This window comes from Peromyscus maniculatus, chromosome 1, assembly GCF_049852395.1.
Source record: "Peromyscus maniculatus bairdii isolate BWxNUB_F1_BW_parent chromosome 1, HU_Pman_BW_mat_3.1, whole genome shotgun sequence".
In the NCBI taxonomy this organism is placed as follows: Eukaryota; Metazoa; Chordata; class Mammalia; order Rodentia; family Cricetidae; genus Peromyscus; species Peromyscus maniculatus.
The window spans coordinates 108,161,596-108,180,844 of NC_134852.1; the positions used below are offsets into that span (position 1 = coordinate 108,161,596).

General features: G+C 41.1%; 1 protein-coding gene across 2 annotated transcripts in view; it reads left to right on the forward strand.

Moving 5' to 3' along the window:
* The window catches only part of Ints4 (integrator complex subunit 4), an 80,168-nt gene that overhangs the window by 39,597 nt on the left and 21,322 nt on the right, over positions 1–19,249 (forward strand). For both annotated transcript variants that reach the window (XM_076547569.1, XM_076547573.1), the window contains exons 12-15: positions 3,766–3,908; positions 13,546–13,661; positions 16,502–16,635; positions 17,789–17,946. In XM_076547569.1, the coding sequence (XP_076403684.1) occupies positions 3,766–3,908; positions 13,546–13,661; positions 16,502–16,635; positions 17,789–17,946 (551 nt within the window). The remainder of the gene's footprint in view (positions 1–3,765; positions 3,909–13,545; positions 13,662–16,501; positions 16,636–17,788; positions 17,947–19,249) is intronic.

A 19,249-nucleotide genomic window follows, 5' to 3' on the forward strand; every position in this document is an offset into this window, starting at 1 on the left:
AGATGTTTTTCTATAGGCTAATCCATAATCTAAAAAGATTTTAGCCTCCCCTCCTGAAAGGACGGCCAACATTTTCTTTCATCAGTTTGATACAAATATAAATTCTTATCCTAATAGTGAAATGTTTCACTAAAGCTTGCCCAGTGATTGGGTAAAACCAAAATTTATTATAAGCCACAGTCATCCTAGGATCCCCCCTGCTAGGTAGCCTTCCTGGATCTGTGGGTTGCAGTCTGATTGTCCTTTGCTTTATATCTAGTATCAACTTATGAGTGAGTACATACCATGTTTGTCCTTCTGAGTCTGGGTTACCTCACTAATGATATTTTCTAGTTCCATCCATTTGCCTGCAAATTTCATAATGTCATTGTTTTTCTCTGCTGAGTAGTACTCCATTGTGTATAGATACCATATTTTCTTAATCCATTCTTCAGTTGACGGGCATCTAGGTTGTTTCCAGGTTCTCAGGCAGTATTGTTAACTACTGAGCTATATCTCCAGCCCATTCTGCTGTATTCTCTGTAAAATGGGGTGCTTTTTAAAGAATGTTATCATTTAAAGAATGTTATCAGCCAGGTGGTGGTGGCGCACACCTTTAATCCCAGCACTCGGGAGGCAGAGCCAGGCGGATCTCTGTGAGTTCGAGGCCAGCCTGGGCTACCAAGTGAGTTCCAAGAAAAGGAGCAAAGCTACCCAGAGAAACCCTGCCTTGAAAAACCAAAACCAAAACAAACAAACAAACAAAAAAAAGAATGTTACCATTCTCCTACTTCCATAGCACTTCTTTTAAGAATTTTCATAAGTTCACACCTATTTGTTTTGTTTTGCTGAGACAGGGTTTCTCTGTGTAGCCTTGGCTATCCTGGAACTCACTCTGTAGACCAGGCTGGCCTCGAACCCACAGAGATCCACCTGCCTCTGCCTCAGATTAAAGGCATGCTCCACCACTGCTTGGCTTCATGTCTTTGCAATTCTAAGAAGGCAAATTTATGCTGCGTGTATTGTTTGTCATAGCTGGTCTCTATCCTTTTTAGTTTCTTTTTGTTTGTTTGTTTTTTGACAGTGCCTCACTCCATAGCCCAGACTGGTTAGAACTCACTTTAGGCTGGCCTTACACCCAAGGACAGCCTCCTGCCTCCTCAGTGATGGGATTATAGACTTGAGCCGTCTTGCCTGGCTTTTCGTTTAATGTATCATCATTTATGACCTTAAATTTCATACTGTAATCATTTCTGTGTCTTTGTGCCTTTCTTTACTATTTCACTGTAGTTTCCCCCTCTGCCTACAAAACTGCCACTGTTCACTCATTGGGATTCTGTTGATCTCCACAGTGGATAAGCTCCTTGACTCCGAATTTTCCAAGGAGTTAGACATAAACTATTCTTCCACTGTGCTGATCATGGCTCCTTTGCATTTACTGTGTTACTATACTTCTTTGCTTTGAGCCTTCCAGCTAGAATTTCTTTTGGGGGCTATGCTGAGATGCTGTCCTACCTAGAGAAATTTGTTTATTAATCAAGTACTGTCAATGGATTCAAAATATTGTTGTGTCAAAAACATATGTGCTTTGAGCATAATTATAGTCTTAAAAGAAGTAAACAGTTTCAGATGGTGACAGATCGTATACAGAAGATAAACAGTCTAGACATGTGGGAGATTTTATGATACATCTTCAGGTTAGTCAAGCTTCTGAGGAGAGGATACTTAAAGGACAGAACAGCCATTCCTGTGAAGACTGAGGCAAAGACCTGCTCCTGGAAAGGCTAAGGTACAACAGAGTAAGAATTTCAGTCTTCATGGAACATAGTGAGAAAGCAGGGGTCTTAGACGTAGATAGGCAGGGGGCAAGTGACTGTGGAGAGAAGTTGACAGGTAGACTTGCCTCTCCTTCAGCATTTCTTGTTCTTAAAACATTTTTGAAATTTATATCAGATATACTGTTAAATTCTGTCAGTCATTTGATGCATATTAAATACTGGTCCCATATGTCTCCTCTTTATTTTTTTTTTCTTTTATCATGTCTAGCAGGTTTGTCTGTTTGTTTTATCTCCCTGATGAGATCATTACCTCTGTAAGTAGAGTCGCTAGGTGATACCTTTTATTATGTTCTTTTCAGGTTCAATCTAGTGACTTAGTCATAGTGAATGCTTAGCAAATATTTCCTGAAACAAATCTGTACAAGTTAACCACATAACTGGCAATTATATAGTTCTTAAGAAACACATAAATTAAAATTGTTTTTCTTACTAGTTTGAACATTGTTTTTCTAAGACATCAGTACAGCTTCCTGCTGTCAGCAATGGAGATTTACTCATTTGGGAAGCATTTTCGGATGGTTAAGTTGACAGTGTGTAGAGGCAGACAGATCTGAGTCAGCTCCTCAGTCCCTCTCTTTGGTCTTTACTTTTCCCTGTTGTCTTGGCTATGTCTGTCTGTTGTGTGCCAGGCACTGTTGTAGGGGAAGTTATAATAGTGAGTGAAAGCCATGATCCTGCTCTCATGAACCCTTATAATTTAGTGGGAGTCAGAAATACTGATACAAAGGCATAGCAGTAAAATGAAATAAGTCCATAGCATGAGTGAGATACCGTAAGAGTGTATCAGGGGAATTTGGTTCTTTGGAGTTAGAGGATACAGCAGTCAGGAAAAGGACCTAATGTTGAACTCAAAGAAGGAGGAGCTAGGCATTGACTAGTTTGGCAAGAATTGTCCACAGTGTGAAGTGTAGCAGATGCAGATCTGTGGTGAGTAGGCATGTGGCACAGTTGAAAGACCAAAGAGAGTTGTGTGTCAGGAAGAAAAATGACTGCAAGTGTGCTGGGACATGGTGCTGGAGGTAGTGGGCCAGCTCATGCAGTCTTACTACTCATTTGTTGATTTGCTCTGGCCACGCAGACTTCCACGCTATTTTACACATGATACTATGTGGCCTTTATGGGTTTTGTTCCTTTTAATTATAAAATACTCAGACATCCTAGTGCTCTTTCTTTTTTTAACCTGTTCCCCTATCCTTTGTGCGTTTCGGGGCGGAGGGGGGGGAGGGGTCTTATTATATAGCTCAGGCTACCCTCAAAGTCATAATCCTACCTCTGATTCCCAAGTGCTGGGACTGCAGGTGTGTGAAACCATATCCAGCATGGCCTGCTCTTTTTCATAGTTGGAAGGAGCCTCTTATAACTTGGACACTGAGTTCAAGTTTCAGACAGGGAGAAAAAGGAAGGTTAAAGAGCAAAAAAGGGCTGGGTATAGTGGGCCAGGGCTGTAATCTCAGGACTTAGGAAGTAGAGGCAGGAAGATCAAGACTTCAGGGTCGTCCTCAGCTACATAGTTCAAGGTGAACCTGGACTGTATGAGACCCTGCCTCAAAACATGAAGAAGCCAGGTGAGATGGTGCATGCTTTTAATTTTAGCACATAGGAGGCTAGGCAGGTGGATCTCCATAATTTGAGGCTAACCTGGTGTACATAATGAGCTCTAGGCCAACCAATACTACATAGTGAATGAAACCCTGTCTTAATAAACAAACAAATAAATAAATACAGGAAGAGAGAGAAAGAATAGAAGAAAAGAAAGAATATCCCCTTCTTAGATCAATAAAATGAGGTCTTTCTCGGGAATTTTAGCTAGTAAATTTCTAAATATTTTTTCCTGTGCCCACCCTATATGGAAAAGTAGCTATGGCCAAGGGGATGATAGATGGAACTTGAGTTTGCTAGCAATTACTGTTGTTAATTATTGCCTTTCTTTCTTTCTCTTCTGAAAAAGGACTCCTCCAGGGATATTAGAGAGGCTCTTCATGAACTCTTATGCTGTACTAATGTTTCAACAAAAGAAGGGATTCATCTTGCACTGGTGGAGCTACTAAAAAATTTAACCAAGTACCCTACTGACAGGGACTCCATATGGAAGTAAGGACATTTACCTCATTTACTAAGTCTCGTTGTAAGATAACTGTACAACGTACACTGTTTGGGGGATATCACAGACTGGATAGCCTTCCCTTTCACCTTTAAATAGAAACTGGGTTCAACTTTTCCAAACTTTTTTTTGTTTTGTTTTCTGTTTTTCAAGACAGGGTTTCTTTGCGTAGCCCTGGCTGTCCTGGAACTTACTCTGTAGACCAGGCTGGCCTCAAACTCAAACTCAGATCCACCTGCCTCTACTGGGTGGCATGCCCCACCACCTCCTGGCTATCTTTTCCAAATTGTTAGAAATCTGACTGCTTAAATGAACATCACATATTCGATTAGAGGTTCCCATCCATCCACCTGGTAATATCCTATCTCTATTGTGTACGGACTGTCAAGTCTTAGGGTTAGAGAGATGACTCCTAGGTTTCCTTTTTCTCATATAATGTCTTTGTTTGTTTGCACACCGTCCAGCATTATAGCCATTATCATTGAGTTTAGAGGCAGGCCTGGCACTTGATCTAAAGATAGAAAAGTTCAATCATTTTCCCACCCAGTTGACTTTAGCTTTACTGACTTCAGCCAAACTAGTAATACTGTTTATTAACATCTGTTGGAAGAACTACCTGTATACAGGTAATAACTCCTGAGCTGGAGAGATGACTCAGTGGTTAAGTGTACTGGTTGCTCTTCCAGAGGTCCTGAGTTCCATTCCCAGCACCCACGTGGTGGCTCACAACCATCTGTAATGCATAAAGGCATGACTACAGATAGAGCACTCATATACATAAAATAAATAAACAAATATTTTAAAAAATGAAAGAAAGAAAAGAAAACTACTAAGCTGGACGTGGTAGCACACACCTTTAATCCCAGCAGAGGTAAGTGGATCTCTGAGCTCTAGGCCACCCTTGTTTACAGATTGCATTTCAAAACAGTCAGGATTACACAGAGAAACCGTGTCTTGAAAAACCAAAAAAGAAAAGAAAAGAAAAACTATTAGTAAATTACCTGTGGATTAAGTAAGGTGTTGGAAGATACATGTACATATACCTATACTGATGTCATTATTTAGACAGATGATAGAAATCTTGTGCTTTGCCATGTGGTAGGCAAGTAGTCTGTCACCCAGCCAGTCCCCAGCTCCCTGGCAGATGCAAGCTAAAAATGCCTGTGGAGTCTTGTTCTAGATCACATTTTAAAAATTACAGTTTGCTTGTTTGTTTGTTTTGTGTTTGTGTGTGTCTGTGTCTGTGTCTGTGCACACGCCATGTTGAATATGTGGAGGACAAAGGACAGCTTATGAGAGTCAGTTCTCTTCTTCCACCATGTGGGTCCTGGGGATTGAACTTGGGTTGTCAGTCTTGGCAATAAGTGCTTTAACCCACTGAGCTGTTTCACTGGCTCTAGATCACATTTTTGATAGCACTTTTCTGTTTTGTCATTTCCCCATGTTTGTGCAGTCCATTTCAGATCAAGTCAACATATATTTGTTGATTGTCTTCAAGGAACACTCCGTCGTTTGGCATGTGGATATATAGTGGTGGTTCACAGCTCTGTCAGTAAGTGTAGAGATGTAGAACAAAGGATTAATTCTACCTGATGATAGGTGTGATTGTGAAACATTTGTATTAAATAAGATTTGTTGAGGCTGGAGAGCTAGCTCAGCAATTTAGAGCACTTGCAATTCTCCATTGGTTCTGGCTTCTCTTCCCAGCACCCACATGGTGGCTGCCTGTACTCCAGTCCTAGGGCATCTGATGCCCTCATGTAGCCTCTACGGTCACTGCATGCAAGTGGTGCCAGCCATACATGTAATCAAAACACCCTATACATAGGAAACAGTTTAAAAATTGTTGAAGTGGAAATGAAACCTAAACCAAACCAAAACAATATATAAAAATAAAAAAAGATTTATGGCCTGGCGATGGTAATGCATGCCCTTTATCCCAGTACATGGGAGGCTGGGAGGCAGAGGCAAGCGGATTTCTGTGAGTTCAGGGTCAGCCTGGTCTACAGAGTAAGTTCCAGGACAGCTAGGACTACAGAGAAACCTTGTCTCCAAAAAATAAAAACTAACAAAAAAGATTTGTGGTTGTTTGATCTTCCTGTAATGTGTGTGTATATACATACATGCATACATACATACATACATACATACATACATACATACATGTATACTTACACATTGTTGTCTTGATTGGGTGATTGTGTAAAAGAAAAGAGAAAAAGCCTTATCTTTACAGTGCTTTGAAATATTTTTGAAGTTACTTATTTTAATCATCACTTAAACTTTTTTAATCTCTAGAAATAGTAAAAGAAATATATTAAAAGGAATAAAGGAACAATCAGAGGTGTCTTAAGATGTTACTAACAATAATTGCAAAAGTGTAGAAGAGGTTGTTTGGTTTTGGTTTTGATTTTTTGAGACATGGTTACTCTATGCTGCTTTAGCTGGTGTGGAACTTGCTATGTAGACTAGCTATCCTCAAACTCATAGAAATACATCTCCCTCTGCCTTCCAAAGGGTAGGATTAGAGTTGTTGTTTCTGTTTCTAGTTCATTCCTGAATGTTTGCTGAGCACTTGTTATTATGCCATCACCACGTTAAATGCTATGGAGGTTTAGAAATGGTTTAGCTCTCGGATATCACAGAAAAGAAAGTCAAGAAATAGAAAGGTTGGACAGGATATTAAAAAATCAATTATAGTAACAAACATTTAAAAATGAAGTCTAGTTTTAGAGAGGCTCGGCTGTGTGGGGATCTCCAGTGAGACCTCCTTAATTCCCTTTCCTACCTGAGTTCTGAATATAAGGAGAGAAAATAAAGCTGGCCAAACCACAGCCTTTACAGTATGCCTGGAGGCAGCCTTTACAGAGTGCCTAGAGGGCTGAGAGGTCAGAAAATTAATGAAGGGCTATCTTTCCCAAAATGGGGAATATAAGGTTGGGTGTGGTGGTGCACACCTTTAATCCCAGCACTCAGGAGGTAGAGGCAGGTGGATCTCTGTGAGAGTTCAAGACCAGCCTGCTCTACAGATTTGAGTTCCAGGACAGCCAGGGCTATGTAGAAAGATCTTGTCTTAAAACACCAAAAAAGCCAGGCAGTTGTCAGGGACCAAACATGGACCATGGAAAAGTACTAGCTAGGCCAGAGAACAAGCCCCTGCCCTAAACCAGATGCCCCAAAGATAAAGAACAGGTCAGGTAGGTCAGGTAGCATAGCAACAGAACAATGGGCCCTGACCAGTGACCTCACCACCTAGCAGCCTCATGACTTGCACGTAGTCCTTTACCTGCACGTCTCCCTGTACGGCATGTTGTGCACCCCTTCCCTCCTTCCTGCCCCCTCTCATGCCATATAAGCCTTGCTGAGGAGAATAAAATTTGCAGCTTGATCAGAACACTGTCTTGCTGTCTTCTCTTGTGTCTCTCCCGTCCCTTTCATTCTCTCCCACAGGTAGGTCACCCCCGTTGACACCCCGCTGGCCGGGGCAGGCAGTGGTGGTGCATGCCCTTAATTCCAGCACTCAGGAGGCAGAGGAAGGCAGATCTCTGTGAGTTCAAGGTCACCCTGGTCTACAAAGGGAGTATAGGACAGCCAGGATACTACACAGAGAAACCCTGTCTTGAAAGAACAGAAACCAGGGTTGAGGATTTAGCTCAGTGGGAGAGTGTTTGTCTAGCAAGCGCAAGGCCCTGAGTTCGGTCCTCAGCTCCGGGGGGAGGAGAAACTACAGAAACCACTCTGGCTGCCTGTAGAGGACAGAGCCACACTGGCACTACTGCAGTTTCTTCCAACAGTGTCGTGGTGGAGCCTGGTGCCAAGATTTTTATTTTTGACACCTTGATGTGAACTGTCAACAAGAGTTCTGGTATGTGTTCCTGCAACATAAACTTAGAGAAGAGTTACAAGAGAGAATGGCTGTATCTCCAGTAAATGTGTCCCAGAGGAATATATATGGGGGAAATATATGAATGTCTTGGATCAAGGGTCAAAGCTCATTATCTACCATCCTGTGAATATCCAAGAGAATTCTTACAAATTTAATGAGATTGGCAAGATGGTCCACAAATTCTCCCAATGTACACCTTATAACACAAGTGATCTTACAAAGAATTGAAGCAAGTGTGGATGTGGTAACCATAGGAATGCCTCTATTGAATCAACAAACCCAAAGAATCATAAAAGTGGGAACACTGAAGAAGAATCTTGCAAATATAAAGACTGTGGAAAACGGTTGAATTTGTATTCCATCATTAGTCAAAGAATTCACATTAGAAAGGAGCTACACAAAACTATAGACTATGATAAATCATTTTATTCTAAACGTAACACTCATGCTGAAATCAATCTCTAGTGTAGATAAACACACCAATACGGGAAATGTGGAAAATGCTTCAGGTCGTACTCGAGTCTCAGCAGACATCATAGACCTCATTCTGGAAAGAAACACTACAAATGTAAAGAAGGTGGCAAGTGCTTTTACCTGTTATATCAGGTTAAAAACCATTATAAAATCCATAGTGGAGAGGGACCTTACAAATGTAAGGAATGTGAAAAATGCTTTATCCAGAAAGACCAACTTGGGACACCTGGGAATTCATATAGGACAGAAACATTTTATGTAGTAATTATGAGAAATGCTTTGTATGGGCCTATTAGAGTACATCAGAGAATTCATACAGGAGAGAAACCATTCAAATGTATTGATTGTGGAAATCCTATACATGTGGCTCAAGTCTGAGAGTACATCAGAGAAGTCATAAAGGAGAGAAACCATTCAAATGTAGTGTTTGTGAGAAATCCTTTACACGTGCCTTACATGTGCCTCTTCTGTTAGAGTACATCAGATCATTCATACAGGAAAGCAATCTTAGAAATGTAGTGAATGTGAGAAATCCTTTATACAGGGTTCAAGTCTTAGACAACATCAGATCATTGATATAGGAGAGAAAATGTGAGTGTAATGAATGTGACAAAGTCTCTGTGTACCCCTCACTTCTAAGAATACTTGAAAAACTTCATACTGGAGAGAAAAGTCTCCATAATAAATAATGTGGCATATGATTTATTCAAAGCTCTGTTCCTAGAGGTCATTGCACCTCCATACAAGAAAAACATTATGAACATGAAAAATTTGTGAAAGCCTTTAATGTGCAAATCTTTAAAAAAAAAGAGAGAGAGTTTATACTGAGAAAATATTATGAAAATGTGACAGTGTAGGAAAATTTTTGTTAAAACTTTTATTTTTTCAGACTGGAGAGATGGCTTAGTGGCTAAGATTACTGGCTGTTCTTCCAGAGATCCTGGGTTCAGTTCCCATTACCCACATGACAGCTCACAACTATTCCAGGGGATCTGACACCTTCACATCAATACACATAACAAATAAAGGAAAACAAATCATTAAAAAATAAGTTTAAAAAGAAAAACTTTTACTTTTTCAACCTCAAAAATTACCTAAGAATGAAAACTCAAGAAGTCTACAGAATATGCTGTGTTATAGCAGTTCCCTGGAGACTGAAACATTCCATCCTGAGTAGAAGCTGATTAGTCAGGAAATAAGCCCCTCTACTTCATTTCAGGAAGTCCAAGAAACTGTAGGTTTCAGTATCCTGCACACTCCTGAAAAAATGGAGACCAGTCATGCTGCTTAGAGGCATCACTGATGAACTAACCCTCCAAGAATGGATGCTGTATAACCTGTAGCAATGCCTCCAGGGGTGCAGTACATTCTAGATGTCCAGCAGTCATAAGCCCTAGCCCATGCTGGGTTGGGAGTTTCATGATGATATCTATTTTGGTCTGTTTTGCTCCTATAACCAACTTGTTTCCATATTCCTGAAGGCAACCCAAATAGAGCTTATTGATTTCATTTAAAATAAAAAAAGAAAGAAAGAAAAAAGAGAAAAAAAATGAGGTTGGGAAATTTACTGGGTTTTGTTGTTGTTGTGTTTTTTTTTTTGTTTTTTTTTTTTTGTTGTTGTTGTTGTTCTTATTTTTTTTTTTTCTCTTCCATCACAGGCAATTTATTTTGTTCTATTCATTCACAGTTAATACAGAAAATACTTGGAAACATTTCCATATAATATTTGACACAGAAATCATCAAATAGAAGTATACAATGTTGACAGGAGGCAGTACATTTATAATTTATAACCCCAAATGTATTTATAAATTAGAAATGGAAAGATCTACAAATGAAATTATGAAGGTTCACCAAAGTCATTTAATCTGTCAGTTTCTCATTCATTTTTATGTCTTAATAATATTCTATTGTATGAATAAGCCACATTTTATTTCTCTCCAGTATTTGATAGCTATTTGAGTTGTTTTAACTTTTTTACTATTAGCAACACACTGCTGTAAACCTTCATGTACATGTTTCATAGGTGCACATTTTCAGTAGTTTGAGGTTATATTCCTAAGGGTAGAATTGTTGAGTAACAGAGTAACAATGTTTTGCATTTTGACCAACCACCAGACTGTTTTGCCAAAGTGGCACACCATTTTACAATCTTACCAAATCCTTGTTTTTAAGGCTCTGATTTTTGTACAAAAGCATTCAATCATTCTGTCAGACCAAACCAGGAAAAGTAAGCTATAGTTCAGAGCTGTTCTATTCCATTTACTATGCAAAGCCAATCTTGGCGTTTGCAACTCTCAGCCCTTTTGAGTATTCTTGCAGTGTTCACCTTTTCCTCCACCACTTTTTCTTCTTCTTTTTTTCTGGTTTATTTCTATCTATTACAAATGTATAAAAAATCCTCCATCAACACTGCTGATAGCAGCAGAACCTTGAGAAATATACCTTTGGTTTGCCTCAGAAAAGGAACACATATTGTACTGTAAAGTTTATAAAATTGGTGCAAAACATTGTAATAATGTTACAATACCAGTTTTAAGAGTTCAGTGACTAATGGGGAGCTGATGGGATACATGCAGAACTGTGAAAGCGATCTCACTTAGCCAGCTGTACACGTAGACTGTAAATCTACATTCAGATCATTTCTGAACTAAGACTATCATCTCAGTTTATCTGTTGAGGTCAACCAGGAAACCCTAGAATATACCTTGATTTTTGCAAAAAAAAAAACAAAATAGGGGGAGGGGTTTCTTCAGCATTTCAGTCCACGAGTAACAGTATCCTAACAGGCAAAGTGTTCTCTCACTGTCAACATAATATGAACTGCTGCTGGAGGTCAACTTGGGCTTTAATTTGCATTAGCACTTACATGCATAGTAGTCCAAGTTGTTGACCTCATGACTTTAAAAAGTAACCCTAAAAAAGTAAAATGGCCCTTCTTGGAAGACTAAAGAAAGACATCCAGCCACAGTTGTAAAAAGTCTCATCAAAACAATATACCCTTTTATGAATTACGCCTCAATTAAAAAAAAAAAAAAGTAGCCCCAAATAAGAAGCAGCTCTGAAAAAGAAAATACAACTTAAGATATTTGAAAAAAACAAGGTGAATACAGGTTCAAAAGTAATTAAGATATATTTTCTTAAGGCTATCTAGAATTAGGCTTTAAAGAATTCTACCATTTCAAGTTTACCACTAGTTACTAGGTACCTATTTACAAACAAGATGTTCACCTTTTTTGTTCCTGTTTTGTTCCTGTTTTGTTGTTGTTGTGTTTTTTTTTTTTTAAAACAAATGTTCACTGAAACCTTTTTTTGTTTTTTAGAGTTTTTTTTTTTTTTAATGTGTATGAGGGTTTTGTCTACATGTGTGTATATGCATCACATGTGTCCCTGGTGCCCAAGAAGGTCAGAAGAGAGTGTCAGATCTCCTGGAACTAGAGTTACAGATGGTTGTAAACTTCATTGTGGGTACTAATAATCAAAGCTAGGTCCTCTGTGAGAACAAATGTTCTTAACTAGACCTCTTCCTGGTGTTTTCTCTCTTTGCTGATCTATGTGCTCACAGGTCTCTGAAGTCCAGTCAGCTATATACTTTATCTGATTCTGATGGTCTTTCCTTCATTGCCTGTTAGAATGTGGAAAGCCTCATTTGACTTATTACCTTGCAGGGCTGGTTACCTTTTCCCTAGCTGGCTGGAGTATAAATTCAGTGAGGACAGACCTTAACACTTATATTTCTTCTTGTGTGTAGGGAGGTGGGGTGTATGGGTGTGTGTGTGTGTGTGTGTGTGTGTGTGTGTGTGTGTGTGTGTGTGTGTGTGTGTGTAAGTCAATATTGGATATCTTCCTCAATGTTGCTTCCACTTTATTTAAATTTTAAAAATTGTTTTATGATATGAGTGTTTTGCCTGTGTGTGTGTCTGTGTACCACTTGCATGGCTGGTGCCCTTGGAGTTGAGAAGAGGGCCTTAGAACCCCTGGAACTAGAAGGTGCCCTGTGGGTGCTGGAATCACCCTGAGTTGTCTGGAAGAGAGTCAGTGCTCTTAACCACTGAGTCATCTCTCCAGCCCCCTTCACTTTATTTTTTGAGACAGGGTCTCTTACAGAATCTGGAGCTTGTTACATGGATTTTCTGGCCAAGAAGCTCTCAGGGATCAGCCAGATTCAATCTAAGTGCTGGGATTACAGGCACAAGCTGTTCAGTTTTGTGTTTTGTTGTTGTTTGCATGGGTGTTGAGGGCATCCGTCCTCAGGCAGCATGCCAGTCTCTTTACCACCTCTTCAGCCCCTCTTTGTAATTCAGTGTAGCCAGACTATTAAACTTCTAACCCAGAACTTATACAAAGATAAAAACACAATTGCCTCACTCGTGTAGTTTTGTATAGCTTGGGAAAGCCCTTCCCTTCGCTATAAGAGCTATTTTTGACTGAGTTCTTTCTTACTAATGACACTCTGCTTTTTTGTTTTCTCATTTAAATCCTGTTTTATAAACAACCTGCCCAAGGCTGTGTGGTTTCAGGACATCCCCTAGGATATCAGTTGTGTTATTTTAAGTACACATTAAAAAAGACAAAACAACAACCAAAAAAACCTGGCTCAAAACATCCTAAACAATAAATCTAACTTTTACATAGCAATACGTGATAAATTAGTTTCAGGATTGACCATCTTGTCAGGGTGAGAGTCCTGGTTGATGAGTTCACTTGGCATTCTTCTTCACAGTTGCAAGATGGTTGCTTCATAAAACAGCATCTAAAGACCCAAAGAAAGGAATGTTCCCTCCACGGGTTTCTCTCTGTGTGGTTAGAAAGTCATCATTGAGCAGCTCCCCAAGCAAGCTGACTTCTCTTCTTGCTCCGTTGACTAGAATTGAGTTCTTTGACTACTAGCAGACCAGCTACTGGGAAATGTGTGATTGCTGTGGTGGGTTGACCGATAGTGGTGTAGCCCTTGGGCTGGACATTCTTTCTCTTAGCATCTTACTATTGTCCTGGTACCCAAGGAGTCAGTTTTCTTGGCAGGAACATGGAGAAACTGGCTATTGTTAAGCAACCAGTAATCTGCATTTGAGTTCTTCTATTTCCGTAATAGCCATTTCTGGAAGAATCAGTTAAGTTCCTGAATAATTGGACAATTTACCTGAAGGTGTGGAGTTGTGGAAAGTGGATAATTAAGAGTGTCTGTTTCCAAATCAGGCTTTCTGCTATAATTCCTGGACCTGTTGAGGCACTTGTTAATTTACTGATGTCATTCCTATTTGTTTCAGGTGCTTGAAGTTTCTGGGAAGTCGGCACCCAACCCTTGTGCTTCCTTTGGTGCCAGAGCTCTTGAGTACTCATCCATTTTTTGATACAGCTGAGCCAGACATGGATGATCCGGCATGTATCCTCTTGTGCTTAGCTCAGATGGGCCCCTGTCTTAGCAAAGAGCAGTGGATTTTTTCTGCAGTGTTTGCTGTGGTAATATAGTATGTCAGAGGGACTCATTCTCAGCTTTCATTGTTTTCATGGTAATTCCTCTTTGCCATTTAATAGCAACAAATATTTTTGCCTTGTATTTACCACTTCTTACATTTCACATATTCATTATATTGTTAGTACATTTTATCACTAATTTGCTACACAACCTTAGAAGGGAATTTTTTTTTTTTGTTTGTTTGTTTTTTGTTTTTTGTTTTTTTCGAGACAGGGTTTCTCTGTGTAGCTTTGCGCCTTTCCTGGGACTCACTTGGTAGCCCAGGTTGGCCTCGAACTCACAGAGATCCACCTGGCTCTGCCTCCCGAGTGCTGGGATTAAAGGCGTGTGCCACCACCGCCCGGCTAGAAGGGAATTTTTATCTTCCTGTTTGTTTGTTTTGTGGTTTTTTTTTTTTTTTTTGAGGTGGGGTTTCTCTGTGTAGCTTTGGCTGTCCTGGAACTTGATTTGTAAACCAGGCTGGCCTCAAACTCACAGATCCATCTGCCTCTGCCTCCCAAGTGCTGGACTAAAGGTATGTGTGTACCAGGCTTTTTCTTTTGGGCTGCCAAACAGCTCCCAAATCATGACACAGAGACTTACTATTAGTTATGAATGCTCAGCCTAGCTTAGGCTCGTTTCTGGCTAGCTCTTTTAGCTTAAATTAACCTGTTTCTCTTTATCTACCTTTTGCCTTTGGGCCTTTTCTCTTTCTTACTCCCTTTCTGTATGTCTTACTTTCCTGCTGTCTCTGGCTGGCTGGCAGCTGCCTGATGGCGTCCTGGCTTCTGCCCAGGGTGTATCCCTCATTCTCTCCTCCTCCTCTTGTTCCTCTCCTGAGCCTAGATTTCTCTTCCTATTTATTCTCTCTGCCTGCCACCCTGCCTGTCCTTCTCTGCCTAGCTATTGGCCATTCAGCTTTTCATTAGACCAATCAGGTGCCTTAGGCAGGCAAGATGAAACAAATGCAACACATCTTTACATAATTAAACACACATCCTTACATCATTAAACAAATACAACATAAACAAATGTAACACATCTTTACATAGTTAATTTCCACAACAGGTGTGTACCACCACCGCTCCATGAAAATCTTGGGTTTTTCTTTTTCTTTTTTTTTTTTTAGATTTATTTTTATATGCATTGGTGTTTCGCCTGCATGTAGGTCCATATGAGAGTATCAGAATCCCTGGCAGTGGAGTTACAGACAGGTATGAGCTACTATGTGGGTTCTGGGAATTGACCCAGGTCCTGTGGAAGAGCAGCCAGTGCTCTTAACTGCTGAGCCATCTGTCTAGCCCCAAGAAACTGAGTTCTAAGTAACTCAACAAAAATCAGATCTGGGGGGCTGGAGAGATGGCTCAGTGGTTGAGAGCACCAGCTACTCACACTTGTCTGTAACTCAGGTTACAGAGAATCTGGCACACTTGCAGAGACATACATGCAGGGGAAAAAAAATTTAATGCACATAAAAGCAAATAAATCTTTTTTTTTTTTAAAGCAATTTACTTGTAAAAAAAAAAAAATCAGATCTACAACCAGATATTGAGGCATATACCTGTGGGCTGATATAAGACTTTCAAATGAGGCACGCCTAACCTATGTCTAAGATACATTGTGAAGCTGTCTTTTCTTTTCTTTCTTAAGATTCGGGGTTGGGGGAAGAGGCTGGAAATATAGCTTGGTGGTAGAGAACTTGGATAATATGGGCAATGCTGTCTTCTGCCTCCTGCACCACAACAAAGAAAAAAAAAACAAAAAAACCGAAAACTCCCAGATCTGCCATTAGAGCGTGAACTGTCTGATTTTACAGCTTGTGTGCTCTGCTGTGTCTCAGTCGAGCTTCCTTTGACCTGCAGCCGGAGGAGGGAGGCGCTACTCTGAGCCAGGCTGCATGCTCACCGGGCTTTGATCTCCCCCTGTAACACGATGATATGGGATTGGATTGTTTCCTGCAGTGAAAGTGTGTTTACACCAGTGCATCCTCATTCTCCCTAGGTTCCTTTTGCTTTATAGGCAGATCCAGCTTCACCATGAATTTTAGGGATTGTTGTGAAACCTAAGAAACATCAAAACTAGTGACTACAAGGAGACCATTGCATTCTCCCTTAATTCTGTTTACTTCCACAGTGTATTGGGGTTTTGTTTATTTGTTTAGACAGGCTGTTATGAACCCCACTTTGGCCTTGAGCCTGACCATAATCTCAGCTTCCTGATCCTTCTGCCCAGATCTCCCATGGGCCTGTATTACCTGAGATTTCAGGCCTGCCCTAGTGTATCATGTGGTTCTGAGGATGAACCCGAGCTGCTTGCCTGTTATGCAGGCACTCGACCAACTGGGCTGCATCTCCAGCCCTGAATTTTCATTGTTTATCGGGATTCATTGATTATCGGGAAATTGTGGTTCCTTAATGGGAACTTTTTTGGTTTTTTTGAGACAGGGTTTCTCTGTGTAGCTTTGCGCCTTTCCTGAAATTCACTTGGTAGTCCAAGCTGGCCTCGAACTCACAGAGATACACCTGTTTCTGCCTCCCGAGTGCTGGGATTAAAGGCGTGCGTGCGCCGCCGCCGCCGCCGCCGCCGCCGCCGCCGCCGCCGCCGCCGCCGCCGCCGCCGCCGCCGCCGCCGCCGCCGCCGCCGCCGCCGCCGCCGCCGCCGCCGCCGCGCCAATGGGAACTTTGGAAATGGGAAGTGAGGTGACAGATTATGTGTGGCAGACCTTTACCTTTTATATTCTAAGTTTACTTAACCCACTAATGTATCAGACATTGCAGTTTTAGTTCTCATCTTCAACGCTGCTAAAACCTGCCCAACAATGCCAGCGCTGTTCTCAGATCACACCTTCAGGCATTATGCCTACCTCCGAGACAGTCTTTCTCATCTTGTTCCTGCCTTGAGGGTATGTTGAAAGTATTTTGTTTCGTTGATTTCTGGTGCCTTGTGGTTGTTAAATAGCAGACTATATAGTCTATGAAAATTCATCCAGCCAGCCATTCTCGTTTTATCTTGGGCTTTCTTGTTCTGTACTTGAAACATTTGTTGAGACAAGAACTCTGTAGTCTAGGCTTGGCTTGAACTTGCGTCCTTCTTCCTCAGTCTTCCCACACTAGGATTTCAGGCTTGTGCTGCTTGCTTGGCTTCTGTGTTCATAGCCTCCCCTCAGGCTCCTCCCTCCTTCCCTCCCTCCCTCCCTCCCTCCCTCCCTCCCTCTCTCCCTCGTCTCACTTCTCTCCCCTCCTTCACTTCCTTCTCTCTCTGTGCTGAACATACAATTAAGGACACCCTCCTATCAATTTCTAGTAGTGTCCCTGAGATTTTAGTTACATAATGTTAGGCAAGAAAAAAGGAATATTTAATAATAGATTGTATTTTAGACCAATGGCAACTTGTGATTTTTTTTCCTATTTATTTAATTTGTGTACGTGTGTGGAGGGAGTGCACATGTGCTGTGGCATACATGTGGAGAGGTCAGCTAGTGAGAGTCAGTTCTTTCCACCATGTGATTGTGTCTGTGTGTGGGGGTAGTGAAAGACACGTTTTGGGAGTTGCCTCTTTTCTACCACATAGGTCTCAGGGACAAATCAAGTCCTCAGGCTTGATGGTCAGTTGCTTTACTTGCCGAGCCATCTCACTGGCCCTCCATCTTTCTTAAATAGTAACTTAACAATTAGAACAGAAATTACAATTACCCTCATAGAAAACATTTTATAGCATGCTTCATAAACTTACTTGGAAATAAATCATCATACTCCAATGAAATGAAACACAAATCTTAAAAATAAATGTTACACGCAGATTAACTTTTAGTTCTGTTCCCAAGCTCAGCAACAGACATGTGATACAGTTCTCTTTTCTCCTCCTATGGTATTGGGTAGGCTGGTTAGCACTCTCCTTTATATTTGTGCCTGCCTTCCTAGCCTCTTGCCTTGTCTTTCTCCCCTCCCGCCCTTCCCTCTGTCTCTCTGTCTCTGTCTCTCTTTGTCTCTCTGTGTGGCGATACCATAAACCAAGCCACAGAATTTGCTGATACTGTTGTCCCGCTAATTTTTTAGTTACCAGGGAGGAAACTAGTGTCATCGGCCGTCTCCTCTCACATCACCCCTCATGAAGATCCTTCCCAGCAGTTCCTGCAGCAGAGCCTTGACAGAGTGTATAGTGTTCAGCACCTCGACCCTCAGGGGGCCCAGGAGCTGCTGGAATTCACCATCAGGTAAGCAATCTTTGTCTGCTTCCTCTGACCTAGCATTTTTGTCCTGCTTGCCTGATTGCTGTGAATTGCATTGTTAGTTATTCAGCTTCTCTTTCTGACTGCTGGCCTTTATTCTTGAGTGGTTTTGAGACTTTATTTATACTTGATTAGATTGTATAGTTTATTATTTTTTTAATGCTATTTGTGTTCATGAGTCAAAGAGTAGAGCTAATAGAAATAGTTACAAAGAGCTCACACCTCTAATCCCAGCCCCTGGGAAGCAGAGGCAGGCCGATCTCTATGAATTTGAGGACAGACTGGTCTACAGATCAAGTTCTAGGACAGCCAGGACTACACAGAGAAACACTCTCTTGGGAAAACAAAAACAAAAAAGGAAAGAAAAAAAAATAGTTACAAAGATATTTTAAACTTTTTTTGTTTTGTTTTGTTTTTCCAGACAGGGTTTCTCTGTGTAGCTTTGCGGCTTTCCTGGAACTCACTCTATAGACCAGGCTGGCCTCGAACTCACAAAGATCCGCCTGCCTCTGCCTCCCAAGTGATGGGATTAAAGGCGTGTGCCACCACCGCCTGGCTTAAACTTTTCTTTCTTGCTAGATGAGTGACAGAAATGCAGAGGAGCAATGGTTTAATAAGACAACAGTTTCACCCTCCCTTAGGCCTGAAGGGCTGAGATCATCATGGGTCCAGGCTCTGATTCCTGACTCATTCCCATCTAACTAAGCATTTAGAGCTTGTCCTTGACGGTTTTAGCCTATTGGAATGAAAACAAATACAGAATGCATAAAAACAAGTCAACTTAGTCTTTAGCTGTGATGCTGACTGTTAGTAGGTTCTCAGTAAACACCTGCTGGATTGAATTCTCTTCATGATCTGGTGTTTTATTTTTATTTATTTGTGTTTTTACATTTGTGTGTGTGTGTGTGTGTGTGTGTGCGCGCGCGCGCGCGCGCGCGCGCGCTACATCCCACATGTGGAGTGGAGATCAGGGATGACATGAAGAAGTTGGTTCCTTACTTCTACTCTGTGGGTCCTTGAACTCAGGTCCTCTGGCAGTAGTCCTTGTAAGCTTTGAGCTGATTGGACCACTGTTCTGGTGCTGACTAGCCCTGGGCATTATGTTTCTGGCTTGAGTGCATTCTCAGTAGAGTAACCAGACAATGGGAAAACTTGGAAAGGAAAGCAATAGAGCAGTAGCTACTGAGGGTCCCCTCTGCTCTGCAAACGTTACAGGTGGGATGCAGTTTGTGAGACATGTCAGGACAGGATTGGACTGTAGCTTTGTCTGACTCTGAAGTTCATGTTG